Below are 16,781 nucleotides of genomic sequence, written 5' to 3' on the forward strand. Positions count from 1 at the left end.
TCGTCTCAATCCGACGGCCAGTCCCCTCAGCCCAGCGCCCCGGCCCGTCGCCTCGGCCCGTCGCCTCGGCCCGTCGCCCCGGCCCAGCGCCTCGGCCCGTCGCCTCGCCGCGGTAAAGTCAGCCCTTGTTACTCAGAATATTGCACGCTTCGTTCCCCCGGGCCTGAAAGTAGCGACTCTGGCAGAACCACGTTCCTCGAAGGCGCACTGATCGTGTCAAACCAAACGGGCCGCCGTTTTATTGACGAGCCAAGATCTCGACCGGGAACTCGGCGAGGAATCAAAGAAGGAGGAAGACTGCGGTGGCGCTGTGAGGTACGTCAGGAGGAACTTGGGGTTGAGTCTCAGGTCGCAGACATGTTGGTTGTTGAGGACAGCTCGTCTTCGGTGAGTTCCAGGCCGAGATGAAGGCTGGTTTTCAGCTTTTATCGAACCGGGACGCTTCCTCGTCTCTGATGTTTAAACCGAACTGCTCAGACCAAACGAAACGCTTCGGATATGGCTATGAACTGGTGGGGAGGACTGGGTGCAGACTAAACGCTGGGGGAAATGGTTTCTTTGTGGCTGAGAGACGTCCAACAGAGAGTTTGTTACAGGACTTCCAAAATGATCAGGGGCGTGGCTTCTAAAGCCCTGGAGGCGGGGTTAAGTTTCCTAATATGGAGGGAAGCACTTTCATCAGAGGATCCAGTGGGCGGAGCCTCTGGAGCTGGGGTTATGGATGGATGTGTAGCTGTGTTCACGCCACCAACACCGGATCTTTTTATTCCTGATTGATCAAACCGGATTGTGCCGACAGGAGGAAAACAAAAACAAAAACAAGAAAAGACCCGAAGGCTTGAAAAGGTGCGACTCTGCAGCTCAGTAAAAGTTCTGCTACCAAAAACACCGTCGCCCCTTTTCTGTCTGCTGCCCGGCGTGAACACAGCGGACGACAACAACGCTGGAAGCTTCGAGTCTTCGTCTTGCTGCCGACGTCTTTCAGCCACGCAGACAGAGATGGATGGAAGCGGACGGGGGCGGGGCCGAGGACAGGTGACGTCAGCGCGGCGAAAAAGGACAGAGGTCGAACGGCTCGTCAACTTTGACAGGAATAATATCTCAGTAGATTTATACATAGACATGCAAGTCATTTTTTCTCTCTTTGAAGTTATTTACAATAATTACATAACACAAAGATTCCAGTTTCAGTTTGACAAAATTGCGAGCATTCAATATTCAATATTACTACTATAATTTATGATAACATAAAGTCCTTTTCTTGAAATCGTTGCTATGGTAACCTCCGTTTTAAAAGTTTAGTTTGATCACTTTGTGTGAAGCTGTTCGCTCTCCCTCTGGGTTTCTGCAAATGTTTTACTGCATTTTATTTCTCAGTTATGGTTATAATAATAATAATAATAATAATAATAATAAGTGTATTTCTTACATGTTATGGCAAGGATTGTGTGGGCGTGGTCTATCTATGTGACCCCTCCCCTAACTCCTCCCACTAAGGGAAAAAGAAAACACTGATATAAACTAAATACTGTCTCATTTTAAGAAGAGAGCAGAGACATGTTTGGACCAAAGAAATCGATTCGTAACAACAAACACAAATATTTATGGATCACCCGGAGCGGGACACGAAACAGGGTTTGGTTTCTGAAAGTTTCATCAGGAAGAAGAAAAAAATCCTGGCAGAGAAGAGCTCGGCCAGACGGCGGAGGAAGGGGAAAATACGACTAACTTGAACGCAGCACGCGTTGTGTCCACAGGGGATGGAGGACCAACGCCTCGGGTTATGTTGCTAACAGCTAACAGCTAACAGGAAGTCAATCTTTGGAGTTTCTGCGTCGCACCGAAGCCGTCTCTGCGTGATTTCTTTTCTTGCTGTTTGTGTCCCGCTCTGACAGAAACTGTACACCGCCAACAGAAGCAGGAAGGCCCCGCAGCCACGTACATATACAGGTTTACAAATGCAGTATGTTGGTGTAAGATTTACATTTATATATTTATATATTCTTCTTTAAATATTGATTGACAAGGCTGCAGTCCTTCATCACACACAGGAAGATGCTCTCTGCTGGTTCTCGCTCCACGACTTTGAAATGTTTATTTCCACCTGAATAAACTGAAAATGTCACCAGGTTTAAGTAATAATTATGTTATTGTCAGTTTTCCTGGAGAAAAAGAGCTTCGACATTATTCTCCATCACTGGGATTATTACCCATCTGAACAGGTAACTTCTGCTTTCTGATATAATTCATGACCCCGTCTCTACAGAGATGTTCTCATGATGTTGGAAGATGCATCTGGTTTCATCACAAGATGGCCGCCTGCTCTTCTGTCCCTAACATCTACAGGAACTCTTCCTACAGAGAAACTAATGGGAAGGTTTATCGTTTCAACGCCCGGCCTCGGGTTGGTGCTGACAGAGAGGATTAAATGTTCACCTTCCAGGAGCTGCTGGAAACCTCTGTTTTTCATAACTTCTGAGCGCTTCGGACAATCTGACCCTGAAAACCTGCAGAGGAGCATCGACCCTGAAGTGTGACCACGACTGATAAACAAGCTGTACAAGAAAAGAAGACAAGAAGAAAATAAGCAGAACATAAACTGAAGAAGAAAGCACCACCTTTGTCTCAAACGGAGGAGAAACTAAGGAGTATTTTTCCACCAATCAGACACAAACAAACATCTACGGGTAAAAAGGAAACGGGCGGAGGCAGACTTTGTTCTGTAGGATCAATAGATTGATTGGCTGATTGATTGATGGACAGACCAACATGCAGTGAGGGCTGGTGGTGGTGGGGGTTAGTTTTTATTGTCTCATTTTTTTAATTTCTGAGTGTAAACTTGACCGGCGTTGTGCTCTTGGATATTTTGGGGCAAACTTTTCGAGAACACGAGGGAGGAAAGAAACGCTTTGGTTTGAAGGAAATAATAACAGTGATCATGGCGTCCCGAATGATCTTCGAATTCTTCAAATATTTCTGAAACAGCTGCGACCCGACAAACTGCAATCAGACGCTTCGCACGTCTACACAAACTCGTGCTGCTAACGCACACACACACACACTCACACACACACCGATCTTCACCGGAGAGGAGGGGAAGCATGCTGCACACACAAGGCCAGGCGGAGGCTCAACAGGAGGTTATCCCACAGCTCCAAACTCAGACGGTGTGGAGATAAATCCTCCACAACCTTACGACACGAATGAAGCAGGCAGCGCAGATGTAGGAGGTGTGGAAACTATCGAGAGGTTCCGAGGAAGCAGACGGAAGAACTCACATTTCAACAGAACGCTAAAAGTACGACCCAACAAACAAAACACAAATATGAGAATAAGTAGTAACAGTAGCTAATGTGCTAATCAATCGGGTCAGATGGTAAAGTGCACGATAAGGAAGGCAGGGTGGGGTACGAAAACTAACACCGTCATGCAAACTCCACAACGTTTTGCATGCCTTTAAATTATTGTAATTATTACACACGGCAGGACGGGCCGGTCCGGCTCCCAACCATCGTCATCCTCGTCTTTTTGTACAAACAACTACAGCACAAGACAGGAGGGGTCCGCATGTTCGGGGGTCTTAGGGGTCCGAATGCTCAGGGTCCAAACATTCAGGGTCCAAACACTCAGGGTCTGAATGTTCGGGGGTCTGATCACTCAGGGGTCCGATGATTTCTGGTCCAAACGCTGAAGAGTCCAAACACTCATCGGTTCAGACACTCAAGGTCCGAACCGTATTCAGTTATTGATGTAAAAACAGAAACTTTACAGAAAACGCACGGCGAAGTGACGTGAAGCTAGCTGGTGCTACATCCTCACACCTCAGGTCTCCGTCTGCCACCATCCCCACCGCAGAAACCACAGACGACTGGGACGCCACCCGGACAACCATCGGCCACCGAGAACGCAGAGCTGAATGAAAGATTGTGTCGCTGACTCTCTGATGAGCGAAGCATCAAACTGACAAACATGAAACATCGGATCAGACGTGTTAAACACACACCCGGTGGGCTTTGTTCAGCTTGAAACTCCTAAATCTACTGGTATTTGTACAAATTTGGAAATAATTTCTGAAAACAGAATTTAACAACACAAAAGCTGAGAAACTTCTAAGCCTACAGGAGGTTTGTTCAGAGACATTAGTTTGCTGCTGGGACGAGTCGTGGGGGCGAGACTTTGGTGAAATAAGCAGTTTTGGTTTTGGAAAGCCAAAGAAGAAGAATAAGACTAAAAACCCTCCCTTCGTCTCCAAACCTGGAGCTAAAACGTTTTTGAGCATCACAGACACCTAAAGCTAACAATGCTAACTACTACATCTCCAGAGAAAATACAGATATTACACTAAACACCGACTACTTCTCTACGTCTAACAAACTAAACGTGTTGCTTGCAGTGCTGAGTGAGTTTAAGGTGGTACTTTGTTCAGCGTCGGCCTCAACAGAAGTCCGTTGACCTCCGTATCACAGAGCCTGAGCACTTTCCTCCTTAAAACCTCAGCCCAGTCTCAGCCAATCATGAGCAGGTCACAAAACATTCAGAGTGGACACTGTTGTTAATCCAACACATGGAGCGACTTTTAAAACATGTTTAAATGAAGGTGATTGTTGTGGAACTCATCACCTCATGCAGCTTCAGATTTAGACTGAAGTTCTGGAGTTTTGCTCCATTTTGTTTCGAATTAGATCCAAACCACAGAGTTCTTTTGGAAACCGACTAAGACCGGACGAGGTCCCGGTCCATTTGTTTGACCCACACCAAAAGTTGATTTATTGAAGCTAAAGCTGTTGTCGCGTCACCTTTTTAAATTTAATTGACAGTAACAGCTCCTCTGAGTGCATCATAAAATATCTTCATGTTTTGTAACTTTTTCACAAACTTTTCAACAGAACCTTCTGCCCAGTTTGAGGCAACGCACACATTTTGTTACCTTTCAACAAGTTTCACGTCACCAACATCAAAATAAAACATGCATCTACAACATATAAAGTCTTGAAATGTAACACGTGTGTATTTTGTCCCAGGCAGCTGAAGTTAACACGCCGTCATCATTAGCTTTAATTAGCATCTTCGGTGTAACGAGTGCATTCTTGTGCAGGCTTACAGCTAAGTGCTAATGCTAACATAGTCTAATTAATCTATTTTAAAGTGACTATTTTACTTTTAAATATTTGTAAATTTGTATCACTAAAATCCTTCTTCATTACAAAATGTTACTGATTAGCTTAGAAGAAGCTATTAGCCTTTCCTTAAACTTTCAGGAACCTTTTCGCAGCACTGGACTGAACTCACTGCTTCCACTTCTTCAAAAAAAAGACCAAAAACTGTTGATAAAAGTCCAACAAGCTTCTACACAAACACGGGCTAATGCTACAGCATGCAAAGCAGCGCAGTCTAACGCTAACACCAGCGCCAACACGGGACGGTCATGTGATGGAGGGGAGATTTTAGCGTCTTCACAAACATACGTATGTGTTCATGTTGTGGAGGAATGTGTGTTCCAGCTTCCATATTGTTGTGCAGAGATGCTACATGCTAGTTTTTACTCTTTAAGTTTAATGCTCAACATGTTTACAGTCTGCATTTTCATGGCTTTCAGTTAATCCTTATTTTCTCTTTTAAAACCCACTGTGTAAAATAAACACTCCACTGAATGTACAGCTGACAGTTTTATAATTAGTTTAATCAGATTTTGAAGGGGACCAGTGATGTAATTAACTCTGGTTTGTTAATTATTGGATCTTAACCCTCAGCAGTGCAGTTCAGTCAGAAAGATCCCTACACTGGAAGGAAACGTCGTTGAGCTTCACTGAAGCATCACAGACCTCCAACACAAACACACACCGGATCACACGGGCTAAACATCGACACGATGCCAGGCTTCACAGGACGCGTCACACATGCACCACAACAGCAGCACGACAAAAAGCATCAAACGCTCCCCATCCAGAAAACAAAATATCACGCTCGGAGAACTCGTTTTTTCAGCTCTTCTCGTTAGTTTTGTTGAGGCTCTTGGTGCTTCAGCATGAATCCCCCATTCTCATTGGCTGTCTCGGTATGGGTAGGCGGGACTTTCTTTTAACTGCATAGATTAACTGTCCATCTCCTCCCACCCTCCTTTAAAGCCTCCTACCCCACTTTTACCTGTCAGTCAAACGTCACCCGGCCAATTAAATAATCAGGAAGACCAGAGGTCCTCCCGCCCCCCATCTTTGGTTGGAGGGGTCCCACAGTTAAGGGGAGGCTGACCCCTGCAGAAACATCAGTGTGACGGGTTTTAGGCTCCGGCAGGACGGGTTCTGAGCTCATTCAACAGGTTGACCGAGGTGAATGACCGGAACGAGCAACCAATGAGGAGCAAGCAGCCAATGAGTGGCGATCTAAACCAACGGCGAGGCGCGACATTCCAGACTGCTTCAGAACCGGCCCTCAGACTGATCTCCTTTCTGAAAGGTTGTTGTTGTTTTTTCTGGATTTCTGTGTTAAATGTTTGTTTCCAGAAATGAACGTGAGAAGCGGAACAGATTAATCCCACAGAACTCCCACCCAGCAGCCGTCACTGTCCTCGGAGACTCACAAAAAACAAACAAACAAGAAAAAAGAAGAAAAAAGCTGAAGAAACAAACAAGTAAATGTCCTAGGCTATGTTTTTTTACAAGTAGCTAACCCATCTGTTGCTTCATATGTTTAATACATTTACATCTGTAATAAATATTTGTACCCTCTCTTTGTTTACGTTGTTTGGATAAGTCAGCTAGAATATGATGTCGTGTTTTCTTCTTTGTTTTTTTGTACCCCGCCCAAACCTGTGGTGTTTCCTCTTATCTGTGATTAGATTCTGATCTCTTCTAGTTGATTGGTTATCTGTCTTGCATTTGTGTTTCAAGTTTTTGTGTTGTCGTCGCTGTTTCTTCTCTCTGCTGGCTGTCGGTTGGTCGGCGTCGGTCGTCACGGCAGCAGGTGGTGGGATGTCCTAGAAACCCATCGTGCCGCCGATGGTCGACGCCAGGACCACGCCGAGGATGATGCAGCAGATGATGATCATGATCTTCTTCTGCAGGGCGGAAGGAGACAAAGCGTTTGAGGTGCGGCTGGTCTGATCGCCTCTCGATGTTCTCCGGAGGACAGAGAACAGGGACAGTGATGTCCATAAAGAACCTGCATGGTTCCTTAAACAATCCTACACGCCTGTACCTTTTCTTCATGTTTGCTCCTAAGAGTTACCTGGACCACCTTAAAACAGTCTTGTGAGCTCTGAGGGTAGCTCAGCTGTTTCCTAACCTCATTCCATCCTAAAATACAAGAAATGTTCCTTTAAAGGTTCCAACGAAAGGAACAAGCATGTTTACGGTTCTCTGTGAACCCTTTCAGGTACAACGAGCCCGTGCACCTTCTCAGGGACAGTCCTGTATCTTCATCACTAACTGTCTGAGTTCCTGGATAAAACCTGAACGCACCACCGGGCCGACCAATCAGTCTGAGCTTCTCATGAAGCCAAAGCCTCCCAAACCTCTGGTTTTAAAATATGCCAACATCTGTACGGCCAACTGACGTGGAAACGGAACCGATGAGACTGAAGTTAACCAGAGTCCTCCTGAAGTAGTATTTATTTAAGAAGGACTCGGAGACGAGAGCTCGCTGGTTTTAATAACACAACAGAACAGATCTGGGGATTCTTCAACAACAAATTCAACTTTATACTTTTTTCTGCCGCGTCTCTGATGACAGCTGAAGACATCTTATATAACAGGTTCCCCATAAACAGAGAAGAACTTTGGAATATGAACGTGTTTTCCTTTAAGTTCTCTGGGTCAGATGGACCACACAGAGAACGTCTCCATCCTGGGTCAGGATGACATTTAAACTCTTAACTGGTTCATGTCGTCGTCCAACACTCATCAGACGGTTGATCTGAAGCGTACAGCTTTCAGAAAACACCGATAACTCCGCGGCACGTCTTACCTTACGAGCCTGGCTCTGGTATTTTACGGCCTTCTTGGTGTCGGAGACGGCTCGCTCCACGTAATCCACGGAGTGCTCTACGTTGTACTCAATTCTGTCAATCATCTCCCCCTGAAACACACGCGGCAGAGTTTAACACCCGAGCCCCGCCGCGGCGCGCCCGCTGGCCTCCTGAGGTCACGTGACCCACCTGGCTCTCCACCAGCATGGCCATGTCGACGAACATGTCGTGGAGCTCACGGATGCTGTTTTCCAGCTTGATGATCTCGGTGTGTCGGGTCTCGATCTCGTTCAGGGCCTGCTTGGTCATCTGAGAGTCCATTTTGATCTGCAGAAAGTTTGGAGACAAACATTTAAATCTGGCAAACATTTGATCCCAGCGAGAAGTAAAAACTGAATTGTTTCGAGACCAGAGGAGCGCTCTGGTTAATTATCAACAAAAAGGTGAGAAATAAAAAATGTCTTTGGTTCATCCTCATTTTAGCAGAATAAATACGCCTGAAATTAACCTCTACCTACACAAAACTAAACAAAATGTTTGTTAAATATAAAAAATAAATAAATTTGTAATGAATGTGTAACAAACATTAACAGATTAATCAAATAAACCTTTAAAAACGTTTTTTTAAATCTGTTGTTCCATCAGATTCTAGTTTTATTTGTATTTTTCCAAATTAAATGAATAAAATCACTGAATGTTATTTATTGTTTGTTTAAATAATGTTTAAATAGATAAAAATAAACTATTAGATGTGTTTTAATTGTATATTTCAGTTACCTGTTCAGAGTGAAAACCTGCTGATTACCTGGGTTCACTGACCTCCACTGATTGGTCAGCCCACTGTGACATCACATGTGGGCGTGGCTTCAACCAGAGGAGCTCAGTTTTTGCTTGCTGCCACACATCAGTGTTTCCTGAATGCATGGAAGCTTTTACTTTGAAGGAGAAGACAATCTGAAGGAACTCCTTCAAAATAAAAGCTGCCCCCCTCCCCTCCCCTCCCCCCTCGCTGTCATGTGACAAAGGCCGTGTTCACCTGATGTTTGAGCGCGGCTCCTGCTCCGGTCTGGACCCCGTATGGTGGCGGGGGTGCAGAACGGAGCAGGTAACCCGTAGCAACAGCCGGGCTCAGGTGCGCCGCTTACATCATCGGTGAAGATGGCCAGTTTGCCACTCTCCAACATGTCCTCCAGCTCCTCGTTGGTGGTGGTTCTTCCAGCTGCAGACAGAACACAGGAACACCGGATCAGAACACCTGACGGTCATGTGACTCCAGCAGGACACACCTGACAGCAGCCGGACTCAAGCCTGTGTTGGGTTGTTGTATATTGTTGTGTAGTGTGTTGTGGTGCACTCACTGATCTCCAGCTGTCTCTGGATGCGGTCCTTGCAGCGGTCGCGGTACTTGGACTGCGTGGTGTTGTACTCGGTCATCACCTCCACAAACTTACGTGACAGCGTCGAGTGCTGCAGGGAGACAAGGAGGAGGACTTGGATGTCAACTGGCTGGACTGGAAAACATGAACACACTGTCAGAAAACACATTCACTGAAATGTAATTTAGTTCTGTTAAACTCTGACTTTGTTTTTATTGCTTCTATATCACAGCGGTTGCAGAATTATAAATAAAGATCATTGTTGTGGCTGTAAACAGGACCAGATAGAAACGGCTTCTGCCTGTGGGCACAAAGTGAGTTATTTCTGTGTCTTTGTGTTTGCAGAGGTGGTGTTATCTCTGCACACATCCCTGTGGTTGTGTAAGCTGCTGATGCTGCAGTTCTTCTCCTGACCACCAGGTGGCAGACAGACTGAGAGCTGGGTCCACGCTGCAGCCAATCACAGAGCACGATACTGCAGCGTGAAACCACCCACATGAAGATGCTCAGAGAAGAAGCAGAAAGAGCTTCAGCAGAGAAAGTAAGTGAGCATGAAGGGATCCCACATCTCAGTCTTTTATCAACTGTTAACAAATTACAACAAATACATGAATTTAAATTAACAGAGGGAGTAGAGTTTCATCAAATCTCCAGATGAATCCCACAGATCTTAAATGAAAGAGATAATTATGTCTGGGTGAGGTGTTTATAACTCTCTGTTTGAGTTTAACTTTAATCACACGTTGATGTTCTTATGTAATAAATCCATTCGATGCTTCACCTGAACGCCACTCACCTGTGTCTTTCGGATCCTGAGGTCTGCTGATGATCTGTTGAGACCCTCCTCCTGCTCGATGCTCTGCTCGATTGCTGCACAAACACACAAACGTACAGCGTCAGCAGTCGTTTTAACCAGTGCTCTTATTGTGAAAGAGCCGATGTGATGTTTGTTTTCCTCAGATGTAACCCAACTTTCAGCCGAACACCATTTAACACGTGTAGTGGTATCTCAGGCTACATTTTGTTTTAGAGAACTGATAACAAGTCTGTCTATATAATCCTTAAATATCCAGAAGTACTAATAGTTTGTTGTATTTATACCCAGAGGTCAGCATCTCTAAGTCTAAAACATAAACATCAACTGAAACCCCCCAAAGTTGGACTTTTGACTCAAAAACTTTAACCTTAAAACCTAATATGGCCGATTCATGCATCAAAAAGGTGACAGCTGCAGAAATAACCTTTTTCTGTTTGCTTGTATTAGTTTGTGTCTCTGTTAGAAAACATGCTGCAGCGTTTCAGTGGATAAATTACATCGTTAAGCCTTGTTTCTGTAATATTTAACCTTCTTTCTGAACCGTTAAAAGCAAATCGGACAGATTTTCTGAGCTGCAGCTGGAACACCGTGATGTTTAATGTGATGTAGTTCAGAGGATAAGTCTGCAGGAATGATACGTTAAAATGTGAACGAACTGTAGGGGGCGCTGGCAGGATTACAGGCTTCAGTGAATACTTCAATAAGTATCAGACCGACAGAGTTTTTGTAAAAGAGCTGAAGATCTGAGCTGACAACGACCTGATCAGCTGAATTTGTGTGTGTGTGTGTGTGTGTGAGTGTGTGTGTGTGTGTGTGTGTGTGTGTGTGTGTGTGTGTGTGTGTGTGTGTGTGTGTGTGTGTGTGTGTGTGTTATAATAACTGGCTGCAGCTCTGTCTCGGTCATGTGACTGATGAAGATTGTCTCGCCAGTGTGATGAAGATGAGCTGAGATGATTATGTAATCTTTTCAGGAGCACACGTGTTCTTGTTTCACAGGATTTCGGGGACCTTCTGTTTCCTGTCTTTGTGGGGACCTTCTCCTGCATCTGTCCTTATAATCTAAACCATCAAATCTTTGCAGAAAGGTTAGTTTTCTGGTTACGTTCGGGGATGAGCGACAGGTCAATGTCATGTCCTCGGATTTCTTTCCAGCTAAAATCATTTGTGCATGTTTCCTGGCTCGTGGCCCGGCTGCTTGCTGTTGGATCCACGATGACTCAGCAGTATCACACAGCACCGATGGTGCGAGCGTGCAGTATTTGTGTATTTTTGTGTATCTGTGTGACAGTGATATGAAAACTGAGTGAGTAAGCAACAGATTGTGTGTCCTCATGTGTCTGATTGAGGACATGTTTAGCATCTTTAGCTAAAAAAAAAAGAAAAAATAAGACACGTGTTTATTAGTTCTTATGTAAAAATCTGTTCCAGGAATATAAAATCTCTGCTGAACACACTCTTAGCCCCTGAAATTAAATATAAATTAGAAACCAGGATCTGATTTTAGACTGAGAAGCCCCTAGTCTGAAGGTCCACCTTCAGGAGGAAGGTTTGATGGTCAGACGAGACAAAGACTGAGACCAGAAGGATGTTTAGAGGAGTCAGGGAGAGGCCTTCTTCCACTACAAACACTGAACCAGCTGTCAAGCATGGTGGTGGTAGCATCATGCTGAGGTAATGATTTATCACTTCATTTATCACTTCATTTATCACTTCCCCGACCTCAACCTGAGGACTCTGATTAAACGACGGGTCCCAACAGGAAACCAACTAACTCAATGAATGCTATCAATCCTGCCAAGATGAGGATGGAGACGACAAGCCTGAGGTCTCTGAGGTTGTATGTTGTGTAATCATTCCACCCTGTTGGTTCAAATACATCATTCAAAGCTCCAAATAATTCTGATATTCGTGTCCATGACGAGAGGATGGAAACTTCTGACCAAAACGGTGTCGAAGGTAAACGGAGATGTGTGTGAGAACCAGAAATATTTGGTCTCTTTTCATGTCCCAACACTCCTCACTGAGCTCCACTGGCTCCCCTTAGACCTCTACAGAAGGTCCAGAATGTGTCGGAGCATCAAACCCAGGTCCAGGTCCAGGTCCCTGATGCTGCCCACAGAGAGACTCTCGGTCTGCAGCAGATCTTTAGACTCAGTCATACAGGCTGACAGGTGCCAGGCCTTTAAAGAACCGAACGGCTTCATTTGACCGTCGGTCTCACTCGATACCTTTGGAAGAACATGCAGACTCTGTGAACCTGGACCCCCCCTCGGAGGATTTCAGAGCTACGGTCGAGATGCTGCAGAGTTTCTGTCTTTGTGGGGACAATAACACTCGCTGCTGCCTCGTGGGGATTCCAATTATAGCTCCATCGCAGCTATTCTCAGTCTGCATAAGTACTGCCTGTGTGTGTGTGTGTGTGTGTGTGTGCGTGTGTGTGGTCCATCTTCTGGCTCTCCACATTAAAGCAGTGATGTCCTTGAACCCTCAGCATGAACCGCTGCAGATGCAGTCGCTCTCTTTGTGTCCTTCTTGTAGCTTTAAGCTCTTTAGCTTGTCTGGTTTTTATCTGTGTTTTGTTTGCTGTTCCAGCGATTGCAGCCTGATAAATCACCCTCACACTCTCTGAATATTTTCATCTCCCGATGCAGCTGAAGGCTGACGTGAGAGAAGCCTGATAAAAACAGCACAAACTGCAGGAGGAGCTGGTTGCTTTTTACAGATATTACTCTTCTGACTTCACTGCTGTTTAAAATCACTTCTTCAGTTTAACTTTTAAAATATTTCATCGTTTACAAATATAGAAGATGCACAACTAAAGTCTGTAAATCAAATAAAAGACCAGGATTTTAAAGCTTTTTGCCCACATTTCAGTCCCAGAAAACATTAATATAACAAACACAACCGCTTTGTTTCTGTTGGGATTTAAAAGAGAAAAATTACTGGATCCTGTCTCTGTTTTTATTTAAGTGTTCACAAAACCCACATTTTTACTGAAGACATTAAAGAATCATTCAAACAATCAGAAGATGAAGATGAAGATGACCAAGGTGGGCGATCATGTACTTGACTGTGTTGGATGGATGTTAATGAAACTCAGTCCTGATTTATTAAAAGTTTCAAACTTTGTAAAACTGAGCCTCAGACAATAAAAACCAACTGAATCTTTTACCTTTTAATTTTGAGCGAACTTTATTAGCCGTCTTCTTGATGTCAGCTGTGAGGTCCTCCAACTCCTGTTTGGTCTCTGCAACAAAAAAGAAACACGTCACGACGTTTCAGGTGAAGCTAAATAAAATCTGAAAAAAGTTCTGAGTTTATTCTGACAGATTTATGTCAGCAGCAGAACATTTTACTCGTTCTGGATCTGCTGATCAGTCTACAAACATCCAGAAAACAGAAAGTAATAAAAGTTTCACTTTGAAACATCTGGTTTTTCTGCAGAGTTGATTTTTAATGATTTATTTTTAAACTCAGCTTCATTTGAGCTGAAAACAGTAAATATCATCAGCGGCTGATGCAGTTTGAAGCTGGAGTTTGGACCTCCTGCTGGTTTCTGCCTGTGAGGGTCAGGAGGGTGAGGAAGACGAGGAGGAGGAGGCTGTGAAGCACGAGCAGTCGGCCATGTTGGAGCTCTAACTGCAGCAGTGCAGTCAGATTTACGAGCGCTGCAGTGCCATTCAGCCTCCTCTACCTCTGACTCACCCTGCTCTCCGTCTGACCGCCTCGCTGCATCCCTCCTCTTCCTCACAGAGAGCAAACAGGGCGTTGCTGCAGCTCTGACTGCAGGCTGGTCGAGTGTTCGACCCACTAATGTCTGACTGCATCACCGTCTGAGCGAGACCAGATCTTCCTGATCGCTAAAATATCTTCAGATGATGAAGACTTCTGTTAAAACTAAACAAAAAATGACCCCGCCCACAAAGCTACAGTTAATGAGCTGCTTCAAATGGCCCTCGGAGGGCGTTAATTGGCTGATCGTTAACCAATCAGATTAACGAGGCTGATTGATGAGTGGTTATCTGCTGAAACACTGATCAATAAATTGATCTACAGCTGCTCTAATCAGTAACGTTTTAAACATTTATTTTGTTTGTAACTTATTTTTCTTGCAATTTTTAAATGTTAATGTTAAAGTTGTTTATTTTTATTTATTTTTCATTTTTTGTAAAATCTTGGGAAATAGATTTAAACTCGTCCTGCAGTCGGTTTATTTTTCTGTTTTATTTCGTTTAGTTTCAACAAAAACTCTTTAAAACGTGTTTCAGCTCCACGCGATGCTGCGTTCACTGACACTCAGACATTAGAGCTTTTACTTTGCTGTTACAGGAAGTCAGCACCAGTTAGATAAGATATAAATTTCAGTTAATTTAGTTTTTGTATTCATGCCTTAAAGAAACAACAACAAAGTGTCAGGGTTTTCTTCTAAAGAATAAAACATTTTAAATAAAAAAGATAAATTCTGCAGAGAAGTGAAGCGAAGGATCGATCCTGAATGTTTGTGGTCTGCAGCCGTCTGCTCTCACTACATTTCCCATCATGCATCATTCAGGAGCTGAGGAGGAAAGAAGCCACGAGTAGAAGAGGAAGAAGAGTCGGAACGTCAGCTCGGATCAGCGTGAAGAAGATATTTCCCTACGATTCTATCACAAAGACCTGATTCTGAGCTCAGCTTCCTACTTCCTGTAGAGATTTTCACAATAAATGGCCTTTTTGGTTTGTTTAACTCAGGAACTGAGAACTGAGAATTTTGGAAGCAGAACTTCGAACAATGAAGAAGAAATTCTCCCAAAAAACTGTTAAAAATCCCCCCAGAGACATCGATGGCAGTTAGCAGAAGCAAGCAGAGCTCAAAATAAAGCTCAGAGATCCTTTCAAAATAAGAGTCTGTCTCTGTTATAACTTAGATTAACACAAAAAAAATCCTGAAGAGTTTCAGGCAGGAACTGTTTGGTGTCCTTTAATATTTAAGATGTTTTCTAGCTTCAAAAGAACGTTTCCTCGTTGGCCGTTAAACTAAGGTCACTCTGACCGCCGCCGCTGCAGGTAAGATACTGACTCCTCCCCCCTTCCCCCCACGCTGACTGTAGCGCTGTGGGTATGTTCATCCACATACTCACATGTCCTCAGGGGTTAACTCGCTGCCTCCGCCGAGTTTAACATCATGCAGTTTAAAAAGCAGCAGAGACGTCACAGCATCATGCAGACGAGACCAGAGGGACAAAAAAACACGACAAAAAGGAAAAAAAAACAAGGAAAGGATGGAAAACACAAAACAAAACACATCATTTATCATGCAACAACACACCAACATGCAGTGACGTGAACTCAAACAGTGAGGGCGTGCAGAACAAAAGAGCTGTAAATACTCTAAAACCTCAGGCTGTCAGACGTTTTAACACAAATTAAATAAAATAAATAGTTTAAAGAAACAAAAGTTTTCTGATTTGGTCTAAATCTAAACCTAGAATCACAAATGAAACACGTGTTTTATGTCTTCAGGTTCTTCTGGTCATCGTGTTGTTGTACAGTTAGAGCGCCACTCCTCGCCCAGTGGCCACTCGTGGTACTGCAGCCTGTCGTCTCCGCACCGAGGCGCTTTAAACCGACGTTCCTGCTGAACACCGTCCGGTTCTCAGATCACAGGACTCAATCCAGACTGAATGAAACGTGTCAGAAAACCACCGAACTGAAAACAAAGTTCCTCAAACAAAGACTGGAAGGATTTGGCAAATTTTTCCTGCTGTTTGTTTTGACGTGGAGTGAAAGAAGAGCTACGTTCACAATCACTGCTCTGAGTCGGGTTCTAATGTTCCCCGCTGGTTCTTACAGATCCTGTTTCAGTAAGAAGATGAGCAGACCGTGTATAGAACCTCCTGATCAGGAATCAGGAAGATCCGTTTAAAAACCAGAACCTGTGAAGATAAACTGTTCAGCTTCAGAGCCTCAAAAAAAACAGCGACAGAAACTTGTGACCCGATTTATTTTTGATTAAAATATTAAATTATTACAATAATGGCCGCCATCAGACACTCAAACATAAAAAGATTCTCCTGAACTTTATCAAACGGTGCAGTTTGAAAGACTTTTCCACTGCGATCTAATTCTGAAATGCGGGTCTGCACTCAACGTAAACGTAAGCTCTGTTGCAGCCTCGTCTCCGAACCTCAGCGCCGGGCCTCGGCGGTGACTTTGACTCGTTGTTGCTGAGTCATGGAGACTCGGGGTCGTGGTGAACGCGCCGCAGCCCGAGCCTCTTATATCCTCCTCGGGAGGAGCGGCGGACTGACGGATGGCGGCGCTCGGTGGCGCTCTGCCAGCAGGATCCTCCGAGGCTCCGACTCGGCGCCGCAGAGCTCATCAAGCTGCCGTTAACGGCTGAGGCTTCGGGTCGAGGTGAAGGTGTGACGCTCAGACACCTGACATCTGGATTTAAGGTCCGGAAGTCTGAACAGCTCAGGAACCGCTGAGACCGGCACACGGACCGGGTCGGTCTGAGCAGACCAAAACCTCTGGATTCTGGAAACACATGACTGGAGTTACAAAACCCAGCCAGAACCACAGCCTGACATCTGACCCAGTCCTGGTTCTGGTGTCTGACCCAGTCCTGGTTCTAAAGTCTGAC

The 16,781-nt window shown here is 44.6% G+C and overlaps 1 protein-coding gene across 1 annotated transcript in view; it reads right to left on the bottom strand.

The window, feature by feature from the left end:
* Window positions 1–6: 6 nt before the first annotated feature.
* The window catches only part of LOC108228377 (syntaxin-1B), an 18,939-nt gene continuing 2,164 nt past the window's right edge, over window positions 7–16,781 (bottom strand). The window contains exons 3-9 of the mRNA XM_017403926.1: window positions 13,329–13,403; window positions 10,136–10,209; window positions 9,322–9,430; window positions 9,109–9,182; window positions 8,153–8,290; window positions 7,963–8,073; window positions 7–7,054 (exon numbers count right to left, since the gene is read on the bottom strand). Coding sequence (XP_017259415.1) covers window positions 6,974–7,054; window positions 7,963–8,073; window positions 8,153–8,290; window positions 9,109–9,182; window positions 9,322–9,430; window positions 10,136–10,209; window positions 13,329–13,403 — 662 coding nt within the window. The 3' untranslated portion in view covers window positions 7–6,973. The remainder of the gene's footprint in view (window positions 7,055–7,962; window positions 8,074–8,152; window positions 8,291–9,108; window positions 9,183–9,321; window positions 9,431–10,135; window positions 10,210–13,328; window positions 13,404–16,781) is intronic.

Source organism: Kryptolebias marmoratus, linkage group LG12 (assembly GCF_001649575.2).
Source record: "Kryptolebias marmoratus isolate JLee-2015 linkage group LG12, ASM164957v2, whole genome shotgun sequence".
NCBI classification, from domain to species: Eukaryota; Metazoa; Chordata; class Actinopteri; order Cyprinodontiformes; family Rivulidae; genus Kryptolebias; species Kryptolebias marmoratus.